The 16,638-nt window shown below is 36.5% G+C and overlaps 1 protein-coding gene across 2 annotated transcripts in view; it reads right to left on the reverse strand.

Annotated features, from left to right (window-relative positions):
• Positions 1–16,638, reverse strand: part of LOC122795596 (regulator of G protein signaling 7 binding protein) — a 722,711-nt gene that overhangs the window by 67,305 nt on the left and 638,768 nt on the right. For both annotated transcript variants that reach the window (XM_044063857.1, XM_044063859.1), the window contains exon 4: positions 6,494–6,638. In XM_044063857.1, the coding sequence (XP_043919792.1) occupies positions 6,494–6,638 (145 nt within the window). The remainder of the gene's footprint in view (positions 1–6,493; positions 6,639–16,638) is intronic.

Here is a 16,638-nt window from a genome sequence, read left to right on the forward strand (position 1 = left end):
GAGGCCAGTTCATAATAATAAGTACATAAGGAGTTAATCTACAGTATACAGGCTATTCAAGCCATCAAGGAGCACTGACTACCAGAGAGTGGACTCATAAGTGAACTCTTCAACTCAAGTATCGAGATTTTTCTTAATTATAGCTAAATTCTCAGAAGATTTCATAGTTTCACATAACTATTTCATAAGCCTAAGTTTCTTTAAGTCAAGTTTGACTATCTAGGTTTCAATTTATTCTCAGTTTTATGGAACTTTAAATTGTAATGTTTGTGAGTTAAAGTGTGTTTATACCATTCCATGTCGATAGTTACTTGCAAAGATGCATCATAGATGGAGTGGCTTGCATCAAGTTGCCCATATATAATGGTAATATGAGATGTACCGCCAAAGATGTTTGCATCTTTACATATAGTTCAGATCTTTACTACATTACATTTTCCTTGTGAATTTTCTTTGGACTATCTCCAAGCTGTTAATTTGCCCCACATTATAAATGCAACAAATATTATTATATTCTACTATTAGTCTAATATAAATTTCTCATGCTTTTCACATTCTGAGTAGTCAGATATTTTGCCCTAAGACCCATTTTCTTCATAGCCCTGTAACATACAATAATTGCAAGTTTAACAAATGGAAAATCCTATGATATCAGGATTCCTACTTCTTTATACTTAACAACCTCAGTTAATAAATTAGATGACAGGAATAGTGATTTCTTAATTCTATTTTTTTCCAAGGTACGCACATTTGCATTTTTCAAAAATAACTTTTTACCTATTATATTTGCCTAGTTGGTGATTTATGAATACCGGCAATCACATTTTCATAGTCTTTTTCACTTGAAATAAGACAGTCAATTTTGCAATTATCAGTACACTTGTTAAGCCAAAAGTGATTGTTCCTTGGTATTCTGGCAAATATGATGTTAAATAGCATAAGTCCAAGAACAGATTATTGAGGAACCCCAGAAATAGTTGGTATTCATACCTAATCCTTGCACTATGACCAACTGAGATTTTGCTGCCTGCCAAGACATAATCCTCCTTATTTAGTATAAGTTGATTTTGTCATTACTAAGTGTTCTGAATACTAATGAGTATGCAGGGAATCAAAAGCCTTTGCTAGATTGAGATAAATCATAACACATCAGATGATATATTCCTAGATGAAAACCGTACGATAAGTTGGTGTGGGCTGAGTATTTTTGAGTGTGCCAGGGAATGAAAAGCCTTTGCTAGATCTAGATAAACAACACCAGATGATATTCCTACAGCTGGATCCTTAAGTATCTGATCGTAGAACCCAAATAAGTCGGTGAGGGTCATGCATCCTTTTATAAATCAGTGCTGGACAATATTAAGCAGTGATAGATTATTAGTCTTTTCAATAATATCAATGACACATAGTTCAAAGCATATACCAAAAACTGAAGTGATGCTAATTAGATAATAATTCCTATGATCCTTTTTTTATTATCCTTTTTAGATATTAGTGTAATGTAATTCACTAAACACCTGCAACAGCTGGAAAGGCCACAAAGGTACCCCACAAAGAGGATCCTAGGCCTTAAATGCATGCCCTAGATGGACAGACTCAAAAAACTCCAGCTTTTCTGTCTCATATCATCTATTAAGAGGCGATCTCTGCTTGACTTCCAAACCATGTCTAACCCAGCCCTGTTAGAAATGTTACACCTAAAGAAATCCCAATCCCTCCACACCACACGCTTCAGGGACCTCAACCTCATTACCATAATCAACAGAACATGCTGGAGGGACAGGTTCATAACCCAGAGACTGTCTATGCTCTGGAATAGACTTCCCATACATGTCAAGCAGAGCACTTCACTGGCCCTTTTCAAGAGAAATCTTGATGAGTGGATGGGAAATAGAAAGTTCACCCTGGGGGTCACTCCAGTGGGTCTACTTGATAGAGGCACCAGGAACTAATGGCGACATGACACCAGGGCACTTCTATGGGCTAGGCTTGTAAAAGCTCCAGGGCCATTGGCCTAGTACACACCTATGAACCTATGTTAGATTTTTTTTGAATGCAAGGGACAATACCAGATTGTAAAAATTTATTGAAGATATGATGTAGTAGAGGTCTAAGCATGCTTTTGTTGTTTGTTAATGATAAGGCAGGAATATTATTTGGTCTTTTAGACAGTGCTTTCTTAAGATTATTTAATGTTTGATGTAAGCAATCTAGAGTTACTATGGGACAGTTTACCCCCCGGGAGAAATATTATAAGTCTTCACCTAGTCTAATGTATACATATTGTCAGAGTAGGTGAATGCAAAATATGAATTAAAGCTATTCGATATTATCTTGGGTTTGTGGATCAGAATATAATTGGCAAACAAATCTGAAAAGTGTGTATATTCATTATGTAAAATGTAATATATTTATAATAATTTTTATTAATTGCACATTCTGTTAGCCTATGTTTGACTTTTCATTTCTGATTTGCTTTTCAGTTCTTTTATGACTTTGCATGTTTCTCTTTTCTTTGTACAGTTATTGACTTTTTAATAGATGGTAAAATTTATTTTCTTCTTCTTTTTGTATAACTTAATTAAATCATTGTAATTTATGACTCTTTATTAGGCTTTAGTTTTAAGCATAGTTGTGGATTCTGCACTGTCGATGCATAACATTTTTTTCAAGGAATGAGTAACCAAAATCAATTCCTTCAGTTACTAAATGGCTCTTCCAATCAGTGTTTTCAAATGTATAGTTTAAATTTTGGTAGTTAACCATACCATAGTTATAGTTTATCATTTTAGTCAGTGATGTAGAAGCTGAAACTATTTCAAAAACAATGGTATTATGATCAGATGCTCCAAAAGATGGAAACACTTAACACTGTTAATTGAGTTAGGAATGTCTTTTGCTTATACGCCTAGTACATTTTTCCCTATTGTATTATCAGGGAAAAGTTGTTGAAGTCAGTGATATGACATGATAGTAACAAATTCTTTAGCATAATTTTTACTGGCTGTTAAAAATACACTAATGAATATCTGAATAGTTAAAATTGCCTATTATACAAGTCCTCCCTACTAATATTCTAATTGGCCAGCCCAACCAGTGTGCCCACTGTAAATCCCACAATATACCAACGGAAAAAGGTCCGGTCACCCGGACTTTTTTCCATTGGTATAAACTGCCCCCAAATCTTTTTTTTTTGCACAATAAAAAAAGAGAGAAAACAGAGCAATGGAGACTTTCTTTTCTCCATTGCTTCAGTTTCAAAGCCTTGATGTACTGGGTATATGTGGGAATGCAAGTTCCATACGTATGCGCATTACATCAAAAAGCAGAATCAGTATACCTCAACCGGCAGAAGAACAGCAATCCACCGTTATACAAAGACATTAGTTAAGAAAAGTAAGTATTTTTTTCTTAAATAATGTCATTGTATAATAGCAATAACCAACTCTGTGGTTGTAGTATATTGAAGATTTACCCACGGTTGGCTTTGTTTAATCACTCGGGCTTTGCCCTTGTGATTAAACCACACCAACTATGGGTAAATATTCAATATACCACACCATGTCATTGGTTATTGTTTAATTAAGTGATAATTCACCCTGTTCAAGATGAGTAATCTGATTGATAATCCCTCATATTACAGGAACCCATGCTAGGACTCTGGCATTAAAGTAATGAGCTCAAGTTTGTGCCTATCCATAAGTCAAATATTTGCAATAATTACTGTTTCAATTCTTTCCTCAGTAGTGACATGGATAGATGTTGGTCCCTAAAGTGTTCATATTTTGTGCATTCTAGAAAACATAGTTCTCTTGAGTTCCAAGATTCAGCACTGGCTATGATTTTATGGCTCTCTATCGCCACTATAGTTTTTAATTCATTATGCTTGCAATCTAAACTCTATGCATTGCTGAAATAAGATTTTAAAGTAATATTATATCTTCTGTTTCTTGGGGATTGTAGTAACATTCTGGTCTTTTTAAAACTGTTTTAAATGTTCAGATATTTTCTATATACAAAGACTGACCCATTGTGACTTTGAAGTTTATCTTTAGAGAATATTCTGTAATCCAGAAAGCACTCTTCCCAGTAAGTAATGAATTTGATATTCTATACTGTTCAGAGCTGCCATAACCATCTATTAAAGTTTTGATTTTTTGTAAATGATTAACCTTTCCAAATGGGGAAGGAATAATTTCACTGAGAACCATGTCTATTAATACATTCTCAGTGTTTCCAAACTTTGTAAAATGGAATTGTTTTTAATGACATAAAGGGTGTTACATAAATCATTAATACCACCATGTATTACTATATATTTGTACTTCTGTCTTACCTGGAGCAGCCTATGGATCAAGATTGGGAATGGCTATTAATTTTTAAACCTGATAATGCAGTGACTATGACCTTACCCTTATCCATGCTGCATAAATTCTGTATAGTTGGTTCGAGAAGAAAAAAGAATATCTAAACATTTAATGCCTAACTTTCATATTTCATATTTGTATCTTTTTGAAAATTTGAACTTTTGGCTTCAAAATTGATTTGAGGAGGGGGTCTAAAATGATTACAGCAGCAAGTAACTCACAGTTACTGTGTGCACTGAGAGCTCATCTCTTCAGTTTTCTATTTCAGTTTTACTAATGATTGGTAGTTATTATTATTATTATTATTATTATTATTATTATTATTATTATTATTAATCATTTCTAGTTTAGGTCTGAAATAATGTGTTCCATATCTTGAAATAAGAGCCAGCATCCATGATTGTGCCGACCTTCTGTAACAGCATTTAAATAGCTGTTTTCTATGCTTTTGAAAAGTAACCAGTGGAGAGGCTCAGATTAATAAGGTTAAGTAGGAGTTGAGATAGGCCATATTTGACACTGATAGTCATTCAGTCTGGTATATTACCATGGCCCATGAGTGAGCTGAAGGGACTTATACCATAGTGATTGGAGAGATTGGTAGGCACTGTAGAATGTGTGGAATAGCAAAAATTGAAGGTAGTATAAAATTTGGATGAAATTTGGTAGCATGGATAGTAACTATTTCCTTTGGGTTAGAGGGGCAATATTATTGTCCAACTAGCTCCAAACATTGTTTTGGTTAGTTCTTAACTTTCTAGCACAGCTGCAGAGCTTTTGTGGTTATTTTTGCTTTCAGTGTCTATTTTAAGTTCATGTTTACCTTTGAGCTTCCTCTTGGTTCTCTTAATCTTTTTGATAGTTTGTTTAAAATAAGAGGAACAAGACTTTGTCTAAGCGTTTAAGTAATTCTTTCTCTTTTCACACAATTTCTATGAGGATGATGCCATAGAGGTTTGTTTGTTTGTTTGTTTTTTTTAAATGTGATGATAGGGACTGCCTTATCAATACAACTATTTAAATGGGAGTAGAAGTCAGGAACACAGGCAGCATTTTTAACAATGGAATTAGCTGGAAGAGGATTAAACAGAATATATTTAGTTTATCAAGTAACTGAAGAAGGGTTGTTTTTGAAAAGTCCCTAAACACAGAGGTATTTGCAGGGGACGTACCTCCAGTTTTAAAGAAAAAGATAAATCATTTATGTTCTTTGTTAAGAAGAGAAAATGAAATGTATGAAATTGTGCAAGAAGTGGTCACATTTGTAAGGACAAATTCAATTACATTTGGTCCCCTAGTAGGATGGTTAACTATTTGTACAAGAGAGTTAGTATATCTAACATAAAGAAAGCACTGGGTACGCCAGCCATGGGCAGCGTAGGTGAGCCAATTTACTGATGGGTAGAAGTCCCCCACATACAGGGTGCACTACAGCTAGTTATGAAATGTTAATATTGCTTAAAGTGATTTAGACTACTAGGAGTTTAAATATGGAATCCTGAGGAATCAGTAGTGAGCTGATGATATCCTTGACAAATATCAAGACTCCCCCTACAATTTCCGGTAGGTATGAAGACACAAAAAGCAGGAAACCCAGCTTTCATTGTTTTGAAAACATGTACCTACATATGTATAAATGTTTACAAGTTGTAGGAGGGCATCAGGTTAGGGTATTAAGATTCCTGATATTTAGAAGAGCCACTAATGTGCTCCAAATTAGAACTTAGTAAACTGAAAAATCCATCAGGTGGTAAAAAAGGCTCCATAAAGGCAGGAAAAGATTCAGCCAAAATGCAAAAACTTGAAAAAGAGGTACAGTCCATCCTTAGAAGCAAGAAGGCTAGCCATTCAACTCATCCCAAGTTGACAAATACTGGTTCCCCCTAGAATGTCACCAGTTACAAAGCCAGTTATTGTAGAAATGTGTTTTGTCTTTGAAACATAAATAAGATATGAAGATTAGCCAAGTTAGCACATGCATACTCAACCATTTACTACTTCAACTGAAACTGACAACCCTATTTTTAAGTATCATATTTACAACATCAAAAGTTAAAGAAAGCCATTCTTAATGTTTAAGTACACATTCTTCAATGAAATAAAATGAAAACATATCACATACTAACCTTTCTGTGTTTTCAATATCTGTGGAAATTTGCCAGGCATGATGCTGGAGGTCTTTAGGTGAAGAGGATGCATCTTCTAATATTGGGCTATCTGAACTTTCCTCTATCCTGCAGTCTGTCTTGGGGACCGTAAATGGTTCCTTTCCTAAAAGGCAGTTGGAAAAAACACCGGCTTCAGATATTTTTCTCTGTGCTATTAGAATTACTTCTTGAATGGAAAAAAAATGTATACATGCGCACACAGATATCTGTCTATCCATATCTATATATCCGTCTATACACACACCATACACACACCATACACACACACACACACACACACACACACACACACACACACACACACACATATATATATATATATATATTTTTTTTTTATATATTTATTTGTCTTTTGCTAACTGGGTTAGTCCATCTGAGCCGGTGGCCCATTTTCCGTGGAGACCCGGGGAGAAAAGCTCCACATATAAGATATCCATGAAAATAACAATAACAGATTCATTTAGATAATACGAATACATAACTGCATACATTTTTGCCAAATGGAAGTTAACAAACTAGTAAAAGAACAGAGTGAACAAAATGTAGATTTGCAATCACAACAAAAAAAATATTCGTTGCAGGTCTCCAAGGTGAACAGCCTCTGGCATGTTAGAACAATGTAGGTAAGGGAAGTCGGCAAGCCAGATCCGTAACTTCGGGATAAGGATTGGGTCTAAGGGCTGGGTTGGTCGGGCTTAGGCATGAGGCGGGGCTGGGCCCATGCCGCGGCTGAATGAGGCATCACTGGCCCTCGCCGTGCTCCCCCCTCCTGGGGGGTGGTGGGTAAAGCGGCCGTGACTCTGGACGTGCGCGGGCACTTCCTGTGGATCACCCTGGCTGAGGTGAGAGCCAGTCCTGACCAGCGTCCCGCATCCTCCGGTAGCTAGCAGCTGACTTAGAACTGGTGTGGACCAGGGGAATCTGACTGTTTAATTAAAACAAAGCATCGTGAAGGACTGAGTCGGGTTGACGCGATGTGATTTCTGCTCAGTGCTCTGAATGTTAAAGTGAAGAAATTAAATGAAGCGCGAGTAAACAGCGGGACTATGACTCTCTTAAGGTAGCCAAATACCTCGTCATCTAATTAGTGATGCGCATGAATGGATGAACGAGATTCCCACTGTCCCTACCTACTATCTAGCGAAACGACAGCCAAGGGAATGGGCTTGGCAGAATCAGCGGGGAAAGAAGACCCTGTTGAGCTTGACTCTAGTCTGGCACTGTTTGAATATTTGCTACTACTACCAAGATCTGCACCAATGGTGGCTCCACCCGGGTCCTTGCCCTGGGCTTCAGTGCCACTGCGACGGCCCTCCTACTCATCGCAGCATAGCCCCCTCAGCTCCTAGCATGGCGATGGCTGGGTATGGGCCTGACGCTCCAGCGCCATCCATTTTCAGGGCTAGTTGATTTGGCAGGTGAGTTGTTACACACTCCTTAGTGGATTCCGGCTTCCATGGCCACTGTCTTGCTGTCTATATCAACCAACACCTTTTTTGGGGTCTGATGAGTGTCGGCATTGGGCACCTTTACCCGGCGTTCAGTTCATCCCGCAGTGCCAGTTCTGCTTACCAAAAGTGGCCCACTGGGCACTCACATTCCATGCCTGGCTCCAAGCCAGCGAGTTGGGCTTCTTAACCATTTAAAGTTTGAGAATAGGTTGAGATCGTTTTGGCCCCAAGACCTCTAATCATTCACTTTACCAGATAAAACTGCGTCCGCCGAGTGCCAGCTATCCTGAGGGAAACTTCAGAGGAAACCAGCTACTAGATGGTTTGATTAGTCTTTCACCCCTATACCCAGGTCAGATGACCGATTTGCACATCAGGACTGCTACGGACCTCCACCAGAGTATCCTCTGGCTTCGCCCTGCCCAGGCATAGTTCACCATCTTTCGGGTCCCACCAGGTGGGATGTTGGCATAATGGCTGAGGTGTTTACCATACAGAGACAAGGTACAGGGTTTGATTCTCACATGGGGTAATTGGCTAGGATTAAAATGGTCCACAATGGCAGTTAGCCTAGTATGAACATATGATCTATGATCATATATGATATAAAAGTAAGCCCTCAATATGGCTTAATGATTGAACCAAGTTGGAAGAGATGAAGAAGAGGTAATTAAATAGAAGGACTAAGTGGAGGGGAGGAAAACACAGATGACTCCAGAGTGTGAGAGAAACAGTTATAATACAAGAGAGGAAAACTTTAGTAGCTAAGTGGGAGAAAAATAAGAGATTTAAGCATAGTGTTAGTCAGAGACACAGCTAAATATGAGATTAAGTATAGTGTTAGAGGCACAGCTAAGGAAATACAGTACAAATTATTATAAAGGTAATATATATGCATATATATATATATATATATATATATATGTGTGTGTGTGTGTGTGTGTGTGTGTGTGTGTGTGTGTGTGTGTGTGTACACAGATATACATACATACAGATATTAAGTTGATTGCTATTTGCTTGAATCAAAAATAAGTGACAGCAGAATCACCGACTAAAATGTTACAACTTTGAACAAGTGTTTTCCCCTTACATCCTACACACCCTCAAGACTGTACAACTATACCAACCCTGGTAATGCAAATTACAAGGAAAAAGGGAAATCTCTCTTAACCCTAGTATTTTGGAACCTCAAGGGTTTCAGTATACTTTGGTTGATTAACATGTTAATCTATGAAAATGTACACAGTATTCCTGATTTGATTACCATATATATATATGTATGTATATATATATATATATATATATATATATATATATATATATATATATATATATATATATACCCCTACACACACACAGACACACACAGACACACACACACACACATATATATATATATATATATATATATATATATATATATATATATATATATCAATGTATGTGTCTGTGTGCCTATATATAGAGAGACACACACACACACACACACACACACACACACACACACGATATGCACATTCATATGTCTATCCAAAAAATAATCCTCATAATGTTTAATTAGGAACTCTATTAGTTGAATGTGGAAATGGCATGGAATCATTTACATGAAGAAACACACTGCTGACAAAAAGGTAAGAGTATTTAATTATATTAAGAAATGCAGAATACAAGTACGAATGCTACATGAGACACATTTGGAAAGAACTGAGCATTCGAATTTGATAAAGAAAGGATTTCAGGATGGATCTTCAGTGGAATATAAGGGACACAGGAAAAGGGGAGTACTTATACTAATTGCTAGAGGAGCTCCAGTAGTGACAGAAGAGTTAAAAAAGATAATAACGGTACGTTTGTGGTAGTAAGTGTTTACTGGCAAGGGTAGAGGATTACACTGGCATGTATTTATATTACACTTAAACTGCTGTTATGGAGATTAAGAAATGTTTGGGGGAACTAATCAGCTTTCATCGGGGAATATTATTATTTATTTATTTATTATTTATTTTATTTTACATTTGTTGACCGGGCTAGTCTAGCTGGATATATGTCCATTTTCAGTAGAGGCCCGGGGAGAAAAGCTCCAAGCATGAGCAGTGACAAAGTTAACAATATAAAAAGACATGATAAAGCAAATACAGAGGCAGCATTGTTCAAAGAAAAATTAAAAATTATAAACTATAAAAATTTTAGTAAAGAATTATACTAAACAATATACTACACACACGAGAAGGTATGAGCAAGACTCAGTTAAGAGAAAAAGAAGTTATATTTTATCCCCATATTATGAAGAAAAGGGTAATAGCTAGATTTGGAGGCATAGGTTAGAGGAGTAGAAAAGGAAGGGGAAAAGATATCAATCTGGGTTAGCACATGGACAGAGCCAATGAGTTTTGAGATGTTCTTTTAGATGTTTTTTAAATAGAGAAGTCAAAGCAAGGGTTGATAATTCAGAAGGAAGTAGATTCCAGTTTTTACCTGCAGTGTTTGAGAAAAGTGAATCACTGGCTTTGTTGATGGATTTAATAGAGGAAACTAGAAGCTTATTAGCAGAGCGTAGTGTAGCTAGATTTTTATATGGTGTAATTAGATTAGTGAGGATAGGAGTGTTGTTAGGGTGGTATAGGATCTTTTGAGTAATAAGTAGTTGTTGACAGAGTATGTGGTTTTGCAATTCTAGCCATTCAAGTTGTTTGAGGTTGAGGCAGTGGTGAGTTTTAAAGGGGGAACATGTAATGAATCTAGCTATGCTATTATAACAGGTGGAGAGTTTAGAGAGGTTGTTTTTGGATAGGTTAGTATATATAACAGAGGCATAGAAAAGGGTGGAAATTAGGTGGGTCTGGGCAATAGTTTTCCTTGCAGAAGGGGTAAGGAAGGGTTTAATTCTATAGAGGGTACCAAGTTTTTTGTTAACAGACTTTATGGTGCAGTTGATGTGGTCATCAAAGCTGAGACGATTATCAATTGTTACACCTAGTAGGCGGGTTGTAGTGTCTGGGGTTATGTTGGTACCATTGTTAGAGGTTACAGAGAAAAATGGAATAGGTGATTTATGGGTTGGAGTAAAAAGCAGTAGTTTTGTTTTTTTGCGATTCAGGAGTAGGCAGTGTTGCAAAAACCAGTTTTCAACATTATTAAAAACAGTTTGGGTGAGGGAGTGGAGAGAGGCTATATTCTTGGCTGTACAGATTAAGGTGGAGTCATCTGCATATTGAATGCAGGTGGCTTGAGGTATGTTCATGTGTAGATTGTTAATAAATAAGGAAAAGAGTAGGGGGCCTAAGATAGAGCCTTGGGGTACTCCAATGTTTACTGGGAGTAGTGAAGACAGATTGTTATGCCAAAGCACTGCTTGCTGTCTATTTTCCAGATAAGACCTAAACCATTGTATAGCGTGAGGATCAAGAGAATGGGCCTTTAGTTCATCTAGAAGTAAGTTATGGTTAACCATATCAAAGGCTTTTGACAGTTCAATAAATAGTGCAGAGGAAAAAGAGTTATTGTTACGATTTTTGATTATAGAGTCGGTAAAGGATAAGAGGGCAGTCGATATGCTATGGAATGGCCTAAAGCCATGTTGGCAGTTTGCTAGTGGGTTATTTTGTAGTAAGTGGTTAAGTAGTTGTTTGTGAATACATTTTTCCATTATCTTAGCTAATGGGGAGAGTAAAGCAATAGGGCGAAAGTTAGAAAGCTCAGTAGAAGGTCCACCTTTATGTAGAGGGATGACGTGGGATACTTTCCATAAAGTAGGGATTTTGCCTTCTGAGATGGTTCTGTTAATAAGGATAGAGATAAGGATAGAGATGGGAAAGTCTATGGCTTTTGCGGCAATTTGTAGGTATTATTACTTATAGGTAGTGACTGAAACTTGATTTGCAACAGTGAGGATATAACTGGGGGACCTAGAAGGGAAAATATAACACAAGAGGGTAGATTTCTGAAGATCTTTATGAAAATATTTGGTATGGAAGACATGGATTCAGTAGAAGGATCTCAGAGAGAAATGTTTCATATCATTCTCCAGGCTACAATAACTGGGCTATAAAAAAATTATATTGCATGAGAACATGTGCATTTAATTGAAGGCTTCTACACTCATTCAATACCTATTTCCAATCATGTGTTAACAGCAATTATGCAGGGTAACAAAGTAAAAATCAGACCCTGGCACTCCTCTTTCTGTCTGTTTACAGGAGAGGAATTTAAGAAATAGGTAGTAGAAATTATTGTGGAGTTATTAGGGAAGATAAAAATTTCTTTAGAAGTTATAGATAGTGAGTTGGATAAAATGAAAGTGGAGTTTAAAAATAGGATAGAAATAAAAGAAAACAATTTGGTTAAGAAGTAGCAAGAATTATTTACAGGGGCTGAAAAAATTAAAGTACCCCAGAGTAAGGGAAATCTCACAGAAACAAGAAGAGATGCAACTCCAGAGTGGTAAAGAAAAAAATAAGGGAGAATCTTGCTGTTAGAAAACTGCTTTTGATATTAACTCTAGAGCACAAAAACTTTTAGCAGAACAATTTAGGCAACAGAAAGTAGAAAGGGTTGTCACCAATCTTAGGAAGCCTATGGCAAGAAAAATAACCAGAGATCCTGTAGAGGTATTAGAGATGTTTTGGAAATTTTATGAAAATTTGTATAAAATAGAGAAATGTGGAAATCAATAAAGAGCAAACATAGAAATATTATGGAAGACTTAAGTATGCCAAGGTTAGAAGTAGTCTGTAGATGAGGCTCAACAATTAACAGCTAAGCTAGGATGAGATGAGATATAAATGGTGACATACAATAAATCTTCAGGAAAGTCTCCAGGAATAGATAGTATTCCTGTGGAAGTTTGGAAGTTAGGAGGGAAAAAAGTGATAAAGACCTGAAAGTTTTTTTTGGAGGAGAAGCTACAGCATCCTGGAAAAAAGCTGTGGTAGCTGTAATACCAAAGACAGTAAATATCCATCAGATCAAGCTTCATATAGGCCCATTTCAATTTTACACCATGATGATGAAGTGCTTGGGTCTATATTAGATGAACGAAAGCTCATCTTAGCGAACGCTCACATGAGTGAATATCCAGGTACGCGAAGCTGCAATTGTGGGGGATGCGTCCACCACACCCCCCACTAAATATATATTTCATCTCCGTGATCGCACTACAGTGAGGAAAGGGCAAATATTCCCATCTTCACTGTACTGCGATCTCACAACTGAAGTTTCAAGTTCCGCAATATTCGCTCATGTGAGCGTTCACTAAGATGAACTTTTGTTCATCTAATATAGACCCAAGTGCTTATGTCCATAACAGCTAAAAGAAAGGCAAAGGTGTTGCCACAACTGAATACGGATATGGATCAATATGTTTTTATGTAGGAGAGACAAATATCTGACAACATTAATAGAGCAATGATGATCTAGAGGCAAGCATAGCATATGAAAATACTACTGATATTGGTGGGCTTCATGCAGAGAAATCATTCATGTGAGTAGGGCAGTGCAATGATTTGCATTCCCTGATACAATAATAATGTTACTGTGGGAGAAAATGAAGGATCAGGGAAAATATTAAAATGGTAAGGTTCCTCTCTTATACGTTGTGTCTGAACAGATGAACCAGGCAAGAATGTCCTCTTTCACCTTTATTTGTGCTATATTTAGAGCCATTGGCAAAGAAAATACAGGATTCAGAAATTTGAGGATATCATTGATATGACAATTAATAAAAGTTGACATTATTTGCAGATGCTATTACTTTGTAGCTGATAAAACCATAAAAGGGTTGTAGTGGAACATTTTGGGATAGTTTCAAGTCTTTTCAGGATATAAAATTAATGAAGATAAACCAAAGGGTATAACTGGAAACCATGTACCTACACATGATTTGGCTCAGCAAAACCCATATTTATGTGGCTACAAAAAATGAAGTATTTGAGAGTATGGGTTTAGAACAGAAGCTGCTGCTAAACAATGAATATTTAGTATTTAGGGTATATAAAATATTGCACATTAGCTATAGGAATCAATCAGAGGAGGTTAGAAAACACTGGGATGAGAGATTAGATAAGCAATTCACAAGAAAACAATGGGAAGACATATATAAGGCTCCCAAATATGCAACACATTCTAGAAAATTTAGAATTTTTGTTTGGAACCATTTGCAATTGTTATTTTTATCTCACAAGCAGACTTCAACAAATTTTTCCTCAGGTAGAAGAATAAATGTTGGAGTGTAAAAGTGAAGAAAGAGATAAGAGGTAACTGGGAACATATATTTTGTAATAAGTTGACAGACTTTAAAAAATACGTACAGAGTATTCTGGCAGAAATATTAGGTGAGCAAATGGGTGTAACTATGGAAATGATATTTTGAGCTGAGATATACAATCTAAATTGTCAAGACATAGTAAGGTTTTGTTCAGTTTAATTCTGGTGGCTGCCAAAAAAACAATTAGTAGAAAATTGAAAAAGTCTAAACCAACTGTATTTGAAGTACTAAATATTGTAGACAAGATATATAGTACTGTAAATGGTGTCTTTAGAAAAGGGTAGGAGCAAATTACATAAAAAATGGAAATTGTGGGAACAATACATACAGAAATAATGTTTTGGTGAAGGAGTGAGGTTCAAGGGAAGGCAGGAACTGATCAATTTATCTAATGTTGGATTGATGTTAATTATACAAAAGAATATATATGATGTATCATGTTTGCAGCTGGGAATAGTTAATATGGTTTGTTTTCTTTTATATAAATGCATGCTTGCTTATGTATTAAGTGATAATTCAATAGAGGTGTTAAAAAATTAAACAAACTGTTGGGTTTCCCAGGCATTTCATCATCAGAGTTTAGCATGCTGCATTTTACTCAGTTTCCACTAAAGGTAGTGATATGACTTCTGTGTAGGCTGAAGAATACAGCACCTGTCTAAACTATATCTTTACTAATTTGGACACGGCAATGGTTCAGTCACTGCAAATATGTTATGGTAAACCTCCATAAAGGCTATATGTTGCAGTCAAAAAACAGGATTAAGCTGTGCATATATCACTAATGGCTGAATGGTAATCATATGTGTTATTGTGTATTTAAGTGTCCAATGATAATTCTATGAAAGTTATATGAAACACTCTCAAAGTGATTAGAAATACAGGCTGCTGTTTTGAACTAATTTTTCTTGTCACATTTATAGGTTTTTAGGTTCATGGGAAGTTACTAGGCTAGCGACCCTACAGTTCTTACAAGTCTAACCAAGTTAATCCTGAGTTGCCCAATTTTCCTTGGTTAGATGGACTTAATTTGCAGAGCGATTCTATGTTGTCAGTCCCAAATGTCCCTAATTGTCCTTCTTAGATCAACATAATTTGCAGGGCAAGTCTATGATTAACACCAAATATCCCTATCCCTCAGGGACATGGGTACCACCCCTGGAGTGAATTTGCAGTCTCCCAGTGACTCTTGTGCCAATGTGCAGCATTTCCATCATGGCCGGGTCAGAGACTGCCCTGTAGGCAAGGCACAAGTCACCTGTTAGCAGCCTATATGATACAGAGTACAGTGACAGGGCTTTCAGTCTATCCACGTAAGTCATGGTTTGGAGGCCCTGAAATTTCTTGGTGAGAAACCTCTGTGGTCTCTCAAACTGCTGCAGTTGTCTGAAGAGGTAGAACAACCTACGGCTCTGGTTGCTCATATTGCTTGAAACATTATCTTGTTATTGGCTCTCATGGAACTTTACTGAATACTCAGCTTGCCTCCTTTCTAAGAAGACACAGTTTGGTATGTTGATCATAACAGTGTTTCTACCTTAACTGATTTTATTTCATTCTCTTTTGTATTTCTTTGATTCTCAGATATCAGCAAAATGGCACACACAGGAATTCTCCCTTTTAATCTACAACTTATAAATAACTTAACATTTGCACCCAGTGGCATAAACCTTGGCACTGGATGATTGTCACTGTTGAAGTGACAGTCCGATCCCATGTGCATAACAGGAGAAATGGGTTGTGGATGGATGGATGGATGGATGTGACAAACCCATCATCTCACAGTGGAGTATTTCTATATTCTGATGCATTCAAGTGTCAATCCATTTAATAATCACTTAGTGCTTTGTGACTCTTTCATGAGGTTATTAACAGTCTGCACTACCCCCTAACATTGCATTATGCAGTGCATAGTTAGGGCTACAGGCTAAATGTCAAAATTCCTACTGTTCTAAACATCTAGTCTAGACAATACTTGTACAATGTTAACCATTATCTGATAAAGCGAAGAGATGAATTGCATGTCTTGAAAAATATTTTATTTATTTTTTATCCTTTGTCGACCGGGTTAGTCCTGATAAACCAGTGGCTTCTTTTCAGTATAGATCCAAGGTAGTATTTATACTACTAGGGAAAATTTAGACAGTGCATTTTAGCATACTGATTATCCCTCCGCTTAAAAAAATCTGCTAACTTCTCAGTATCATGGAAACATCAAATAATAGTACAAATCACATACACACAGTCCAGATATTTAGCCTGATCTATTTCAGTTTTATTCTGGCAACAACTCAGAACAAACACTACACACTACATAAATTCTAACCTTTTGTTCCATTTGTGAATATAAACCTGGATAGAATAATGCATAGTAAGTGCTTTCTTTACAC

Source organism: Protopterus annectens, chromosome 2.part2 (assembly GCF_019279795.1).
Source record: "Protopterus annectens isolate FY-2018-M chromosome 2.part2, PAN1.0, whole genome shotgun sequence".
Taxonomy (NCBI): Eukaryota; Metazoa; Chordata; order Ceratodontiformes; family Protopteridae; genus Protopterus; species Protopterus annectens.